Raw genomic sequence first — 16,594 nt, forward strand, 5'->3', positions numbered from 1 at the left:
TGGTCTGTCGGGTTCTCTCTCGGAGTTGCGGGACAGACTCGTGCTCACCCACCGGGGAATGCTTTTGGCGTCGGTGGTTCTGAGCGAGTCGGCACGAGATTCCTAAGTTTCCATTTGTTTTCTGGTTGTTTTTTTACTGTTGTTTAAGACTTGGTTTTGGTATTATGTTTGTTTTGTTTTCTTGGAGGCGGAATAGCCGTCCTTCACCATCCCAGTGTGGATCTCCTGTTAGATTCGTATCTATGCAGGTTGAAGAGTCATCTTCTTCATGGTCATCGGACCGCGGTCATTTGGATCTTTCCATCAACCATTATGGGTTTATCGAAAGAGCCAAATGTGTGCTCGATTTTGAGTGTGTTCTTTATTCTTCCTTCTGTTGGAAGTACGCACAATATGAGCGAACACATGTACTTAGTGTTAGATTCATTCCGATCTAAGTCTGTGTCGTGTCTAAGATGTTATTCGTCTGTATCGATGGGTATTCTACCCGTTTTTTAATGAAAGCTTCGTGCAATTCTCAAAAAAAAAAAAAAAGCTTGTGACTTGTGAGTGATATAGTAAGCTTTCGCTTTCAGTTACACCACTACATTGATATAAAAATTGTATCATTGGATAAAGAAAAAAAAGGCACTAAGGATGACATTTTACTTAATTAGGTCGGAGTTGGACCACTTGACAATAGGAGAGTGACACGTGGATTTCTCGCTGGCGAAGAAGTGCTGGGCGGTGGTGGTGAATGGAATGGTGATCCAAGAAAATAGTGAATAACTATTTTTTTTCATTTAATTTTTTTTTTCTTGAGCAAATTTATTTATTTATTGGAATTTGCACATCAACACACAAAGATACAAAAAGTAACCAAAAGCCCTCTCTCCGTGTATAAAGCCTTTATTCATTCCAAAGCGACATGAAATAAAAAAAGACTGTATTTTGTTTTTTCAAATCATCGAAATTCCCTTCGCCAGAAGATGTTGGTGAGAAGAAGGGCTTTTTAGCTCAAAACTAATTTCTATCGTTTTTGTTTGTTCATCCACGTGGGCCCACCGCTACTCTCTTTATCTCTCTCTCATATATTCAACCACGCCAAGCTTATCTCAACCGTCAAATGTGACGAGAATGTGGTTTTTTTTTTTTGGGGGGTCCAACTCTTTTGATGGCCGTGATCAAAAGTAGGTCATCAAAAAGTGCTGTACAATCATATTCATATTCTATATGAATAATAATGTTATTATTTAGCAATAGTTTACTATATAGATACAGATTAGACATGATCCTTAGATCTTTTCCACTAAATATATTCACGATCACTCACGGGCAACCACAACTCCACCAAAGGAAACTCATGAAATCACAAACAAACAAACAAAAACAAAGAAAAATAAAAGCGTCAATAGTTTAGTAAAAGAAATTTCGTTTTTCTTCTGTGCAAAAAAGCGAGCCCTGTCTTGTGGCTCAGATCATTTGTATAGGCATGAAATAAAACACCCGTGACTTGTTGCTCTTGTCCTTGTTTGTTCTCCAAATCACCGTCACTTTCCAACTCAACGCAAGTACTAATTTCTAATTCATTCACCCATCGACTTGTATATATATATAAAAAAGCAAACCATAAGAAGAAAAAAAAAACACAAATCATTTTATAAGGCTCTCACTCCGAGAGACCATTTGTATATGTTTCAAAGCCATGATGAGAATGGTAACACAGAGAACATTCTGTGTGGCTTTGATTGTTTTACTAATCAGTCCCGGCCTGGTGATTCGGTGCGACGCGGCGAAGGGGAAGCGGATTGGACGGCGGAGATCTGGCCGGAAAGAGATGGCGGCGAACGCGACGAGAGCCCAATTCTCGGAGCAGCAATTCATGAAGTGGGTCAAGTTCGTGGGAAACCTCAAGCACTCTGTTTTCAAGTCCGCAAAGAACAAGGTCTTTCCTTCTTTCACTCTCACCGTCGCCAAGAACCAGAACTCCGGCGACTTCACGTCCATCCAGGAAGCCATTGATTCTCTCCCCTTCATCAATCTCGTCAGAGTTGTTATCAAAGTCCATGCAGGAATTTACACGTCAGTTCTCTCTCTCTCACCTAAATCTTGTTCTGTTCTGTTCTGTTCTCAATGAGGATGAACAAAGCCAGCCACAGGCTTTTTTTTGTCGATTACTCAATAATTTGCAAGCATTTCACGTCACGTTGAAAAATTAAACTTCGATGTCTTTTTTTTTTTTTTTTTTTTTTTTTTTTTTTTTTTTTTTTCTTCCCATTATTTGTGTCACAATTGATCACCACATAAAACTGTGTGGGAAAGTTGTACTCTTCTACGCTGTCCACTCTTTTCATTAAGGGACATACTACTAAGTTGATGCTTGAAGTATAAACTATATATAGATACATGATCTAATTTTTTTTCTTCTTCAAAATACATGATATAGTGTTGTCCGTGGAAAGAGAGTGACAAAACTAATTTTGATTTATGGAAAATTTACTCATAGCGCATTTTATTTTTTTGCAAGGAAATATTAACTTTGGAAATTGTGAAATAATTTATAGGGAGAAAGTGAACATACCGCCATTCAAGTCTTTCATAACGATAGAAGGCGCGGGAGCGGAAAAGACGATAGTCCAATGGGGAGACACTGCCCAAACTCCGGGGCCGAACGGGAAGCCACTAGGCACTTTTGGATCAGCCACATTCGCCGTGAATTCCCCTTTTTTCGTCGCCAAGAATATCACATTTAAGGTCCAAATTTCTTTTAGATTTTTTATTTTATTTTGATGAGGGAGAGTAAATAATTAAGTAATGTGGTTAAAATTTTATTTGTTAATTAGAACACGACGCCATTGCCGGCGCCAGGGGCGATAGGGAAACAAGCGGTGGCTCTAAGGATATCTGCAGACACGGCAACTTTCTTGGGTTGCAAGTTTTTGGGAGCGCAAGACACTTTGTATGATCAATACGGGAGGCATTACTACAAGGATTGCTACATTGAGGGCTCCGTCGACTTCATATTTGGGAACGGACTCTCACTATTCGAGGTAGGCGAGTACTAACAAACATAAGAAAGAAACAAATCTTGCATGGTTTACGAGGTTCTGAGTCACTCCTCTCATTGCCTTAAGTTTACAGTCATTATATCGTCCTATCTCAAAAGAGAAAACGCACGAGCAAATTAGACACTAATATCATTTTAAGTACTATGTGGTACTTTACGTCTCGAAAACTATTTACAATACGAGAATAACTCATCACGCCTTCTTTTATATATGCTCCTTTAACTTTATAATGTGTGATCCTTGAAAATATGAGAAGTGAAATGGTATTAACGTGCAGGGGTGTCATGTGCACGCGATAGCTCGGAACATGGGGGCGGTGACAGCTCAAGGGAGGAAGAGCATAATGGAAGACACGGGTTTCTCATTTGTCAACTGCAGAGTCACCGGCTCGGGAGCTCTATACCTCGGAAGAGCTTGGGGCTCTTTCTCCACCGTCATTTTCGCCTACACTTACATGGACAACATCATCATTCCCAAGGGGTGGTACAATTGGGGCGACCCTTCTCGGGAAATGTATGCGCAATCTCAAACCCTATATATCAATTATATGCCTCTCTATCAATCATAATTTAAAATGCGGTCAAAATTTCATTACCATCGAATTCAAAAAATCTATAACTTAAGTAATTCAAATAAAGTTCAAAATTCCGACATTTTGGTGATTCTTCTTTATTATTTCAAATATAACGAAATTAAAAAAAAAAATATTACAAAATTTATATTGGTATTGTAAACTTATATTATATTTCCCTTGACATTTCCATAGACATTTAATTTATATGTATAAACTTATATTAAATTTTCCTTGACAGCTGCTTATTTCCATACTACGCATGCCTGGCCTCTGAGTTTGCGTAGGATGAACTAATGGCCATATCATCATATCATCATAATCATCATTGTTCCCTTGTCCACCAAAAAAAGAAAAACAATATCTTCTTCCTGTGCTTACTATCATCGAAGGAACAGAAATAAACTTTTTAATGGAGTAAACATTAGGCAACTTCGCAAATTCAACCAAATCAGCACATGATATAGTCAGTAGGAGCCAGAATTTGCAGTTAGAGGGAAAATAACATGTGTTGATTATTTAAGAGGGTATGTATATCTAATTTTGGGCTACAAAAGTAAAGTTTAATAAACATTTGGGCCAAAATTTTAATCACCAAAAGCCCTTAGCTGGCTCCACCAAGTAGTCCTTTTTATTTCCTTTTCTATTTTACAGTACTGTATCTACGTGTAATAGCACAACTATGGTCCATATAGAAAAAAATGTAAATCTAGCTACCTAATACTTTGGTTTTGTAACCTTTTCTGATCTGTTTATGACGAAGATTTAGTTGTTTTTAATGCCTGGAATTTGAGCTTTGTTTCTCTTTGATATGATTTCGTTTCTAATAAATATGTGATTTATTTCAGGACTGTGTTTTACGGGCAATACAAGTGCACAGGACCAGGAGCGAATTTTGCAGGAAGAGTTGCGTGGTCAAGAGAGCTCACCGATGAGGAAGTCAAGCCTTTTATTACACTTGGCTTCATTGATGGCTCCGAATGGATTAAATTGTGATTTTCATATCATTCCAAATAAGAATATTCCCTGCATATACACAACCGTCATAGCTTCACAAATATATATATATGTCCTGACTGTATGAGATGAGCTTATTTAGGCTAGGATCTATATATACGGCTATTTGTTATATTGATCTAAATAAAGGTATTAATGATTCGTTTGAGTTTCTAAGTTATATGTCGTGATGTTTAAAAATGATTTCCCTTTTTATATGCAAGCAAAAAGAAAGAATTTATCCAATTATCTGATGCCCCACTTTTGTACTGAAACAGATTCTTGTTTGGAATTGAAACGTTTCAACTCCATGAGAAACTTAAATTTGCAAGACCCAAGAAGAACACTTTTGTGTTTGATGTAGAAACGACAGAAATAAACAAGTACAAAAAAAGAAAAAAGAAAAAAAAGAAAAAGAATAAGTAAGCAGGAAGTCTTTTTCTTTTTCTTGCCTTTTGAGTTTTTTTTTTTTTTTTTTTTTTTTTTTTTGGATTGAACCCACGACCTCCACACATGAAGTAGTGTGGAATTACCACTAGGCTATCCTAGGTACCACGCCTTTTGAGTTTCTTATCAGTTTAAGTTTTGTTCTAAGGGAGGGGCATGTAGTAGTAAAAAAACGCGTGGAAGAATAAATTTTTAGTACTATTTTCGGCAAGAAATTCAAAATGGTATATTAAAGCCCATTACTCTAAAAAAAATAGGATATTTTGTCCAAACCCCTAAATTAGTGGTATGAAGAAGAATGTTTTTTTGAATTTTTTTGGATTAATCTCATTTTTGTCTTTCTAATAGTCTTTTAAAATAATTATATTATCATCTAATGATAACAAATATAATAAAAATAGTTATAAATTACACCATCAAATTTGTAAGTTAGTATAAAATTATGGGCTATTTTGCTAACTAACACAATCAACCTACTAATATTAATAGAATAGTCAAAGTTTCATTTAATTAAGGGAATAGTCCATATTTTGTACACTACCTAAATTACCCTTGAAATCCCACTCACCCAACCCAACTTCACTCACTCTCTCTCTCTCTCTCTCTCACGATGTCGTCTACTTCTCCGACTATCTCTCCGCCGGCGAACCACACGTGTCCGCAGCCTCCGGAGGCTCCGCCGGAGGCGACGGCCACGTCGAACGCGACTCAGAAGATTCCGTCGCCTCCGCCGCCGCAAACGACGGTGACGGTCGACTCGCCGCCTCCACCGACTCAAACGACGATGCCGGTAGATTTTCCGCCTCCACCGCCTCGCGTTTCACGCAGCGATCGAGCCTCCGACAAAGTGTCCGGCGATGTTAGAGGTTTTCTAGGGTTTTATGTTTCAAATTGTGGGTCGGGTTCGCTGGTGGTGGAGAAAAAGAAGAGGATTCGCCGATTTTGTTGATTCACTGTAAATTCGCGAATCAGTTAATTTAATTAACTGACTGTTGAGTTAGATTAATTAATTAACTTATTAGTTGAATATTAGCTTAGGTTCTGATTTTTTTTGTGAGTAAAGTTAATTTACTAAAAGATTGAATTAGAAATTATGTTAATTAATTAAATGCTTTGAATATCAATTGACTTAAGTTGTTATTTTTGTAAATTTTTTGTGAATTTCAAATCTTTCACGAATCAGTTAAATAATTAACATAACTCACTCCAGTACGTTAATTAATTAACTGATTCGTGAAGGAAGTGAGGGCATTATGGTCTGAGCAAAAAATATGAGTTATTTCCTTAATAAAATGAAACTTGAGCTATTCTCTCAATAAAAATAGCAAACTTGGCTAGTTACAACAAATTTCACTAAAATTATTTTAGGGCCAAATAAATATCTAACCCAAATAATTCACGTTTGTTAAAATTTTAGCCTAATATCATCGATTTATTTATGAAAATAGCTTAAGATAACAACATTTGAGCTACCAACGACCGATGTTCTTGACTCCGCATGAATCTCGTCAACGACCAATGTTCTTCCCTCCGAAACTGACATTAATAATCAATAATCATCAATGAATATAGTTTGATTAATAATATTTATTGTATATGCATAAGATGGTTAATAATATTTACCACCCGCAAAATAAATAAATAATATCTAACATTGTCAGTTAATAATATTGATTGTATATGCATACCATTACTAATATTAACCATTCGTGAAATCAACAAACTGAAACTAAGGGTATTAAAATTAACTATCAATGTTAATAGCTGTGGATACCAGAACAAAACCTTGTAAATTGGGCCATCTCTCAAAGGCCCGATTTATATCCTGGGTCCCGATTGATGAGTAAAATCTAACCAAGCCCAACCCGCTCGGATTAGGATTACACCTCAGAACCAGCCCACAGCATCCGCCCCGTCAGCTCGGAAGAAGCGGTCTCCAAGCTGACCACCCCGCGAGTCCGGAAGAAGCGGTCTCCGAGCTGACCACCTCGCGAGTCCGGAAGAAGCGGTCTCCGAGCTGACCACCTCGCGAGTCCGGAAGAAGCGGTCTCCGAGCTGACCACCTCGCGAAGGAATAGGCTAAACCACTCCGCATGCAGCATCGCAGAACGCTCCAGACCGACCACGTGTCCACCAGATCGACGGAAGAAGAGCAACGATCTTACCTATAAATAAAGGAAAAAGCAGATCTCGCAGGACACATTCATCATCCTTTTTTATATCTTCAATATTCTGTATTCCCAAAATATATTCTGTTGTTCTATACTCGATTGTGATCAATAATAAAAGAAGTTATTTTCCCAGTTTATTTTCTATTATTACCTCCGTCATTCTTCGTGATTACTCCGAAATTCAATTCTAATTACGACGAATCCTTGAGATCCACATCATATAAATAAGACGATATATTCAATATAATATATATATAGTATCGTGATTGTTGAGGAACAGATTTCGACATCAACAATAGCCATTAATCATCATTGAACATAATTTGGTTAATAATATATATACATACATATATATATATATATATATATATATATATATATTGTATATGCATTTGATGGTTCATAATATTTACCATTCCCAAAATAAAAATTAAACTTAAAGCTGACGGTTATTAATATTTACTAAATAAGCATATGATGATTGATAATATTTACCATTCACAAAATTAAAAAAAATAGATGACCATATTATAAATTTCATTAAATGAACTAGGCTATAAAATATGTTCTTCGAAGTGGATGATGAATAATGCAACAAACCATTGACTATCAATGGAACAACTGAAAGGTGTATAGAAATTGAAAATGTTGTTACGTTATGTGTTGGCTTATTTTTTTACTGCAAGTTGTTAAGGAAAAATATCGAACAATATACTTCAGGATTTGTAGAGACATCTTTCTCTTTGTGCGCAGACTGTAATTATCGTAAGTTTCCTGTTTCGTCAGATCTTTTCGCTGAAGACTTTCTTTGATGATCTTCACGTGTTTTTGGGTAAGGAAATCCTATATTGACTTCCAGATTTGTATGATTGCTATAAAAGCCTTGGGCTACGCCCTTAGCAGCCTTTGACGCTTTATCAAAATACTTAGGGTTCCTAGACGTGCACGACTGACGGATTGGGAGACTTTGTGTATTGATAAGAGCGTTGTAATTCCTCAAACACTATTCCAAAAGATTGAGCGTTTGTGTGATTTGGGTTATGTGTTTACGTGATTGAAGTTTCACGTGCGTTGAAGACTGAAATCGACGAGCATAGACGAGTGCTCGAAGAGTGAAATTGAGAGGGGACTCAAATTCAGGGGGAGTCCCTGGTCTTAGTATTCACTCGTGGTAATAGTTTCTAGGGCTTTGATTTGTGGATGTAATCATATAAGACCTTACTTGTACTATTGACTACTATATAGTGAAATCATTTTCACTAACTGAGAGCCCACAGACGTAGGTGACGTTGCACCGAACTGGGTCACCATATTGTGTGTCTTTTCTTTATCGCACTTATTGTTGATTATCCATTATCAGTGTATAAGCAAGTCGTCGGACACATTGTCGATACATTGTGTGCGACATCTTGTCTTCGTGACTAAACATAATTTAAAAAAAAAAAGGGTCACGAAGGTAGACAAATTCAGCCAAACACCGCAAACAATATCTTAGCAATAAAAATTCTTTAGAATTCGAATCTACCAATTTCAAATTTATGGAGAAAAGTGACGATTTCAAATTAGATTAACGATGGAAAGGGTAATTTGAAAAAATAATATAAAATTGACTATTTTTTTAAAGTAAATGATCATTTGTCTATCATTTTAACTCCCGCTCAAAAAGTAGTTAATCACTTACAAATTTTATTACTTTACTTCATAGTCTAAGTAACAAAAACATCATATTTCTGATAATCAATTTTGAGCCAAATACAAAATAGTAATGTAAACCGAAACTCATAATATTATAGTATATTACTTTTCAATCCAGTCTATAATAAAAGGAAAAGTGGAAAATATGTAACCGACGATACAATAGTTTGCTACTCTATGATTTGAAAGTATTTAGAAAAATAGAGATAAAAAATGGTACGAATTCAACTGAATTTGGGTATATTATTTCACCATTTTTATTCTGGTCTTATTGGAAGTCCTGGTCCAAATGATCCAAAATATTTCCGTCCAAACAATATCGAAATTCCGGCCAAACTGAAATAGAACACTTTGTGCCGGTCAATTCCAGTACTGTTTAGGAATAAAAGAGTTTAAAACTAAAACAAACTCAATATTTAAAAAAAAAAAATTAATATTATTTGACAGTACCAAAATTATTTTATTCATGAACATTGCTAGAGCAATTTTCCAATACCGTTATGGGGCCAAAATATGACAAAATTTTGGTTCTGTTCCGTTTCAGTAATCCACGTTTAAATTAAACAAATATTGAAAGATCGATTAAGGCTCAAAGTGCATTCATCCGAAAAAAGAAAAAAGTATAAGAAGAAGGCGATTATGTTGGATTTTCACAAAAAAAAACAAAAAATGTAATAAGTCTATGTGACAGCTTTGTCGAAAGGATCGGAAATGGAAGCGTCAAAAGTATGATTGGATCCAAAGAAGTGACCACCTAAAAAAAAGCGTAAAACTCGAGATCCATCGTCGGAAAAAAGATATGTGCTGATTGCTGTATAAAAACATAAAAACACTGAAACCTGTAAACTTATATGAGTATAATATAGTATAAAACAAGCCCACTATTTTGTATGCATACTATGGCATCGTTTGGCATAGCTTTGTTTTAAAAAAAAAACGCTTTTTTTTTTAAAACTGATAGGTGTTTGGTAAGCTGTTTATAAAACAGTTGTTGCTGATAACAAAAACTGATTTTGCGTTTGGTAAAATAAATATATTATAGTAAAAAGACTAAAATAGACATAAAATAAATATTTAACAGTGATATGGATAACCATGTGAGGATATTAAAGTAATTTTATATCAAATACAAAAACGCTTTTTCTAAAAGCTAAGATTCGTAGCTTTTGTGACTCATGTACAATTTTTAAAATCGTTTTTGAAATTTTTTCTAAAAACTGTTTTACCAAACAGTAAGATTGCAGTTTAGTTTTTGCTAACAGCAAAAACAGGCTTAAAAAAGCTGTGCCAAACACGGCCTATATTCAATTTCATCTAAGCTAGCTGGTCGTTTTGTAACTCTAATAAGCTATCTGAAGCCTAGCTATAATTCACTATTGGCACAAGAAAAAAAAGTAGAGTTTTTTTTTTTTTTTTTTTTTTTTTTTTTTTGGTATGATAATGAAAAATATGTAGTTGAGTTAAAGGGTTTGAGATACCGTCGGATTTTATGGGTATACCACTTACCGTAAAAGTTTACTGTGGATTTTTTCGGGAAAGAAACTGGTATATTTTTAATAATAAATCAATATAGAATAAGTTTTTATAACTTTTATTTTTTATTTAAATTTATTTTATTTATATTTTTATTTAGAACTGCGGTAAACCCCGATTTTTATGACGCGATAACGACGTGATAAACCTCGATTTTACGAGTATTTCACGGTTTTATACGTTTCGTTACCGGAATTTGACGGTAAGCGATAGACCGCTCGTTTAACTCATGGGTTACTCCGGTTACTCAAACTTTGGTTGAGTTTCATTATTTATTTATTAATTCTTGGTTCTTATTACTTCAAGAATATAAGTCCATAAAGAATGGCATGCATGACATCTGATCATTGGTGGTATTTGCCTGTGGCTGTGTACCCCTTCTGAAACCATATTCTGTCAAATAGAGGCAAAATTGTCAGTGTTATTCCAATTATTGTTTCCTAATTCCTATAATATTGATATCTTGATTATTTTTTTAACAAGACACGCATTTAATAACAACGGAATAATAATTATAAAATTGGTAATACTGTGGCAACTGCCAATTGAATACTACTTTTAAATTTTAAAGAGACATATTAGACAAATATTTCATACCATATTGCATGTGTTGAATCCAAGATGGTAATGTATGTTCAATAATTTCAAAATTGCGAGCCATAATTCAAACTATAGATTCTGTATTCACATGTTGAAAGATCAAAGCATTTTATTTTCTTTCCCCTATTTGTCCTATATGTAATATATTATATATATATATATATATATATATATATATATCAAAGAAGCAAATTCAATAAAAATAAAAATAAAAATAAAAATAACAAAACACTTTCTATGGAAGCGGCATAGCCAAAGTACATGGCTCCCAATAAAAAGCTTCCCAATTTACTTTTGGAAAAGGTTTACACATGAGGCAATTTCAGGGACACTGTGCTCAATATGGATGAGTGGGAATTAGAGAAAATATAAAGAAAAACATTCTCTCTTAGTAATTCCCATCTATCTAATCAAAAGCTCATCATTATATTAACTAAATAATACCTATCCTCGGATAATGTAGATACCAATGTTTTATCAATGTATGTAAAGTAAAACTATGATTGGCTTTAGAGAAAGAAAAAAAAAATTATATCTTGTATACTAACAACTTTATCGATAAATAGAATAAAAAGCTATTGAAAAGAAAATAGTCAAAATATTAGTATAAAACTTTCTTGATTATATAGTTAAGAAAATGATTTTTTTATTATTTTTATATATTATAAGAATTTAGGTGGGTCAAGTAGGGGAAGTAGACTAAAAGCCGTACCAAACAGCAGAAGAGACAAAAGGATGAGAAAATGAAAGCAGAACAGAGTCGCATAGTTTTAGTAGCTTCAAAATTTTCAAACGCACAAAAAAAGTGGGGTCTCTCACTCTCACTCATATTCAAACAAACTTCTATCTCTTTGAAGCGGGATAGTTCAAATATTTCGTTTTTGTCTGCTTTCTATACTATATAGTATATACTACACTATTATATTTCGTGTTTATGTGCTATTTCTGATTCTATTTATGGTTTATAGCTTGATATAAAGAAGTTTAAGCACAATAACAATTACAGAAAAAAAAAAAATTCTGGAAAACGAGGTATTTATAGAATGTTTTAAAATTTGGTATTCAGGAAATCTCTATATTCTAAAGAGTTATACGTGAAAGGCTCCTTTAAATTTTAAAACACATATTTATGCGTGTCTGCGCGGCCAAAGAAAAGTGAAAAAAAAAAAAAGAAACAACCCATAAAATCAAAGATCCCAACGAAACATGTGGAAAATTCAGATTTTTGCAGGGTAAAACTTTTTTCTTTTTTCTTCTTCTTTTTCGTCACTTGTCATTTCAACTTTTGTGCAAAGGTTAAAAAGAGAATAGAAGAAGAAAGCAATTTACGTTCGTCGTGTACAATTTGAACTTTCCCCAGCTTCATCACAAAAGAGGACGACACATAAATTTGACTAACAGAACAAACTTTAAAACACCAATAATAATCGATTGATATCAGATATTAGACCAAATCTACACTTGGGAATGAGAAATCAAATGTATCTATAATCTATAAAATAAATATATATATGAATATAAAACCTGTATTCAATAACCATCCCTATCTCTTCTATCCCTGTCTTTGCAATGGAGATTGGCGATGACGGCGTTCTTGAAGGTGACCGGCTCGTGGAGCTGCGAGCACGACCTCCGCATCCTCACGGCGGCGAGGCTCACCCGAGACTCGACGGCGTCGGCGAGGGAGAGCCGCTTCTTCGGCGCCGGATCGGGCCTCTGCTTCGGCGCGCTGTACGACCTCAGCTTTGCCTTGAACGACTTCGTGTCCGACATGTAGTTCGGGTGCAGATCGCCGGCGCCGGAGCACACGCTCTTCGCCGGAGTCGGCGGAGCGCACTCGCCGCAGAATCTCGGCGTGCTGTGCGCCGTCGAGAATCGGCACTCGTCCGCCGGGAGTCCCAACTCCGACAGCGACGACGACGAGTAGTAGTTGTAGTTGTCTGGAACAATGGCGATCCTCCGGCACGGCGGAATCGGCGAGGACGGCACGGTTTCTCCGCTGTTTGCGATTCTCCGGGATCTGGATTTCGGACGGCCGGTATCGACCTCCACGATCTTCGGAGGCTCGTCGACGGAGGCCGAGAGGCGCGCGGTGTAATAGCTGTTCTCGTGATCGAACCTCTCCTGCAAATTCGACTTCAGACACACACCACAAAAGTGTTAATTCTTCAGCAATTTATATGTATAGGTGTATGTATAGGTGTGTACCATGGATTTTCGGAAGAGAGAGCGAGATTTGTGGGAGCGAACAGTGGCTTGGGCTCTGATGAGAGCTTGCATACTGTGAAGAGTCGCCGCGGCTTGTTTCCTCACCAAAAACCCTCTCACTACGGCTTGAAGCTTCACAAGCCCTCTCAGCGCCCTCAGAGCTTTCCTCGCCTGAAAAGTCGTTACCGATTTCAACGAATTTGAATCAATAGCAACAGATTTGAATAGATTGTGCGATTAATTTACCAGGTAGCCTCTGAAGACGGTTTGGATCTTGACGGAAGCCCAGCGCTCGTGGCTTCCTCCGAACACGGCCGTGCCTCGCCCCTGGCTCGTCAGCCGGACCACAACCACGGCCGCCTGAGCGGCCGCCACGGCGGCGTCGGCTGCGGCGGCCGTGGCCGCCGCCACCGCGATGGCGTGCTTGCTCTGCTCCTGCTCCGTCTGCGAGTAATACGACTTCAGCCACGCCGCCTCCGCCGCCGAGAGGTTCGGCGGGATCGTCGCCGGATTGTTGCACAGAGCGTCGGAGCACTCTGACCTGCCGAAGCTCGAGCCTCCCTTGTCTCTCCCTTCGCCGGAGTTGCTCCGGCTCTGGCTCGCCGGCTTCTTGTTGTTGGTCTCTCTGTCTCTCTTTATTCCGAACAGGCCTTTTAACCACCTCATTGTTTTTCCCATTTTTTTTTCTTTGTTTTTGAGCAGAGTGAGAGGAAGTGGAAATATTAAAGATGTGGATAGTTTAGTGAGTGAGGGAAGAAATGAATTATGAGCGTATGATGTGATACACTACTAGTGAAAGAAAATCATGCACTAATTATTATAGCGTTTATTTATATATAACGTTTTCAAAACCATTGAAAATGTTTTAACCGTATCAAAGCGATCCGGGAAAAAAACGCTCCAATTTTTTCATTTTTATTTTTCCCCTATCCAATGAGCAGCTCAGAATATCTTTTTTCCCGAGAAAAAGAAAAAGGCTTTTAAAAAGGAAGAAGTAATAAAAAAATAACCCATCTCCCTATTTCTCCCTCTCTTCTCTTCTACTACTTTTTTTTTTTTTTTTTTTTTTCCTTTTTCTGGAGCGACGTGTCTTCAAAAAGAAAGATACCTCAGTGTTCTCAGCTCTCTGACACTCCCGTGAAGCCCTAAAGTTTTGTTATTGTTGATAATATTTAAATACATTCGATTTTTTATTTGCTGAGTAGTTGTTATGAGCTCTTGTTTTCGAAAGAAGCCCTCTCATTTCTCTTTCATTACACTGTTGTCACCATGAATTTTTCATTTTTGCAGATAAAATAAATTTATAAGAAAATTGCGTAAAAAACAATTAAAATAAAATAAATTAAAGAAATAAGGAAGAATCTAGCAAAGCATACCTTTTTTTTTAATACTATCAACGTGATCATATATACTACGAATTATGATAGTATATTCTCCCTTAATTAAGGATATAGAAAATAAAACAGAATCTAAAGAGTTTAGGACCCTGCACGATGTCAAAAAAGCTAATACATATGTACTGTGCATACATATTGTACACGTGTAATACTCTCGTAAATGAATAATAATAAAGACTTTGTACGTATATTATTGGTGGTATACGATATATGACTATATATCATATCACATAGTGATTGAAATTTAACCAAGCTACGACCTAATTTTTTATAAGATATATCATATAGAAAAAATATATATTAATAGTTCATATTTCAAAGAAGTTCAAGTTTGAAAATACGGTGACAATCATCGTGCTTTGCAATTGATAGCAATCAACGCATAGCCATCAAAAATAACGAGTATTTTTTTTGTTTCTTTGAGAGAGTAACATTCCTTTACTTTGTTGTTGGAGTTCTAAAAAAGAGATCCTTAATTGGATCGGCTGTTTTCAGAAGCGATAGACACACTTACCACAATTCTTATTCACTGATCTCAATTGTCATACACTATTTATTCAACACATTTTTAAATTATATTTACCTTCAACTCATGTTAAAGCAACGACTCTCTCATACACTTTACATGAGTTTATGAAGCTAGTACATAGCTGTTACGTGCTCAGCATGCTAAGCACGCCAAGCACACGTAGACTTGCTAAGGCACAGTACGCCAAATCGTGCTTAGTCTATTAGAGTATAATTGATGTTTACCAATCAGTTAGGAGTTAGTTATTTATCGTAGTCAACTAATCATTGTAATCTAGAGCATTGTATTAACATATATACTCGATTGAATCTTATGAGAAATCATCAATCATTTTATCCAAACACTATTCTTTCTATCCTTCTCTATCTCTAAATCTCTCTTGGCTTATTGATCATCTTCTCGACTAGTTTGATAAGTAAAAGCTCTTCCACTGCAATACCCCTTCATGCACTTTAAATGTTTAATCAGAGCTTTACCCTTAAAAAATAGAGCTTTACCGTATTATGTTCTTTACAATGCGCGCGCGCGCATATATATATATATATATATATATATATATATATATATATATATATATATATATGTATATAGAAATAAAATAATAATATATTGTGTGGTATTGACACATAATATACAGAATATTTTATTATGAATCTACGTTTAAACTGGTCATTTGATTATATGTTCAAAATTTATATAAAAATAAAATTCAAATGTTAAATAAAAAAAGACTTTTTATTCTTCAAATTTGGAGGTAGGTATTAAACAAATTGATGTTTTATGGCACATACCTTATGGTAAATTATTTATTAAATGAATTAAAAATTGGGCAATATCATTATTTATTATATAGAGAATATACAAGTGTGTACATCCCTTATGCTATACTAAATTATTACGTTTTTGCTTGACATTTGTTATCGCTGAAAGACAAGGGGCAAATAACCATCGATCGATCGAGATGCTTGAGTTACCACTTGAGCTCCAGTGATCATGACATTATGGTTTGTCGAATCACCATTTCAACCAACAGCCTCTACAAAATAACGCGAAGGTACAAGAGTAGACGGTGGCGGTTTTCAAGAATTATTCAATTAGGGTTGAAAGACTCGAGTCTAGAAACATGTTTAAATAACATTTTATAGGGCTAGGTTAAGTGGAGATTTATAAATCTTGTGGGTGAGGTCTAGTTGTTTCATAACTGTATGTCTCGTTGTCACACATTCAACACAAATTTATGATCCCCGGAGTAAGCGCTTGTGGAGATTATCATCAAACCTTGTTAATTTTAACAAGAGATTGAATGTTCGGTTGTCTTTGTTGTTGAACCTTATTTTTGCTAACACTATGAAAGCCTTTTTGGAGACTTCACGTGGATCGACTAGAACAAAGTCAAATTC

The 16,594-nt window shown here is 35.7% G+C and overlaps 2 protein-coding genes across 2 annotated transcripts; one reads left to right on the forward strand and one right to left on the reverse strand.

Moving 5' to 3' along the window:
* The first annotated feature begins 1,411 nt into the window (after positions 1 to 1,411).
* Positions 1,412 to 4,842, forward strand: LOC149400755 (Pectin lyase-like superfamily protein). The gene is made up of 5 exons (XM_089612089.1): positions 1,412 to 2,061; positions 2,544 to 2,733; positions 2,823 to 3,029; positions 3,325 to 3,560; positions 4,467 to 4,842. The coding sequence occupies exons 1-5, from the start codon at positions 1,685 to 1,687 to the stop codon at positions 4,612 to 4,614; spliced, it is 1,158 nt and encodes a 385-aa protein (XP_089468215.1). The 5' UTR covers positions 1,412 to 1,684; the 3' UTR covers positions 4,615 to 4,842.
* Positions 4,843 to 12,282: 7,440 nt separating this feature from the next.
* Positions 12,283 to 14,415, reverse strand: LOC149400756 (protein IQ-domain 26-like). Its single transcript, XM_089612087.1, has 3 exons — positions 13,515 to 14,415; positions 13,269 to 13,439; positions 12,283 to 13,196 (listed from the first exon to the last, which is right to left on the reverse strand). Exons 1-3 carry the CDS (start codon positions 13,944 to 13,946, stop codon positions 12,591 to 12,593), a joined length of 1,209 nt encoding a protein of 402 aa, XP_089468213.1. The 5' UTR covers positions 13,947 to 14,415; the 3' UTR covers positions 12,283 to 12,590.
* Between the last annotated feature and the right edge of the window lie 2,179 nt (positions 14,416 to 16,594).

This window comes from Urtica dioica, chromosome 4, assembly GCF_054948205.1.
Source record: "Urtica dioica subsp. dioica isolate 48M chromosome 4, U.dioica_male_clone48M_v1_H2, whole genome shotgun sequence".
Lineage (NCBI taxonomy): Eukaryota > Viridiplantae > Streptophyta > Magnoliopsida > Rosales > Urticaceae > Urtica > Urtica dioica.

Bases quoted from the DNA above. Each gene is read 5' to 3' on its own strand.
- LOC149400755 (XM_089612089.1), top strand. From the start codon at position 1,685: ATGATGAGAATGGTAACACAGAGAACATTCTGTGTGGCTTTGATTGTT. The intron at 2,734-2,822 runs GTCCAAATTTCT...TTTGTTAATTAG, and splicing joins CCAAGAATATCACATTTAAG to AACACGACGCCATTGCCGGC. The intron at 3,030-3,324 runs GTAGGCGAGTAC...ATTAACGTGCAG, and splicing joins ACGGACTCTCACTATTCGAG to GGGTGTCATGTGCACGCGAT.
- LOC149400756 (XM_089612087.1), bottom strand. From the start codon at position 13,946: ATGGGAAAAACAATGAGGTGGTTAAAAGGCCTGTTCGGAATAAAGAGA. The intron at 13,440-13,514 runs GTAAATTAATCG...ACGACTTTTCAG, and splicing joins CCGTCTTCAGAGGCTACCTG to GCGAGGAAAGCTCTGAGGGC. The intron at 13,197-13,268 runs GTACACACCTAT...GTGTGTCTGAAG, and splicing joins CTCTCTTCCGAAAATCCATG to TCGAATTTGCAGGAGAGGTT.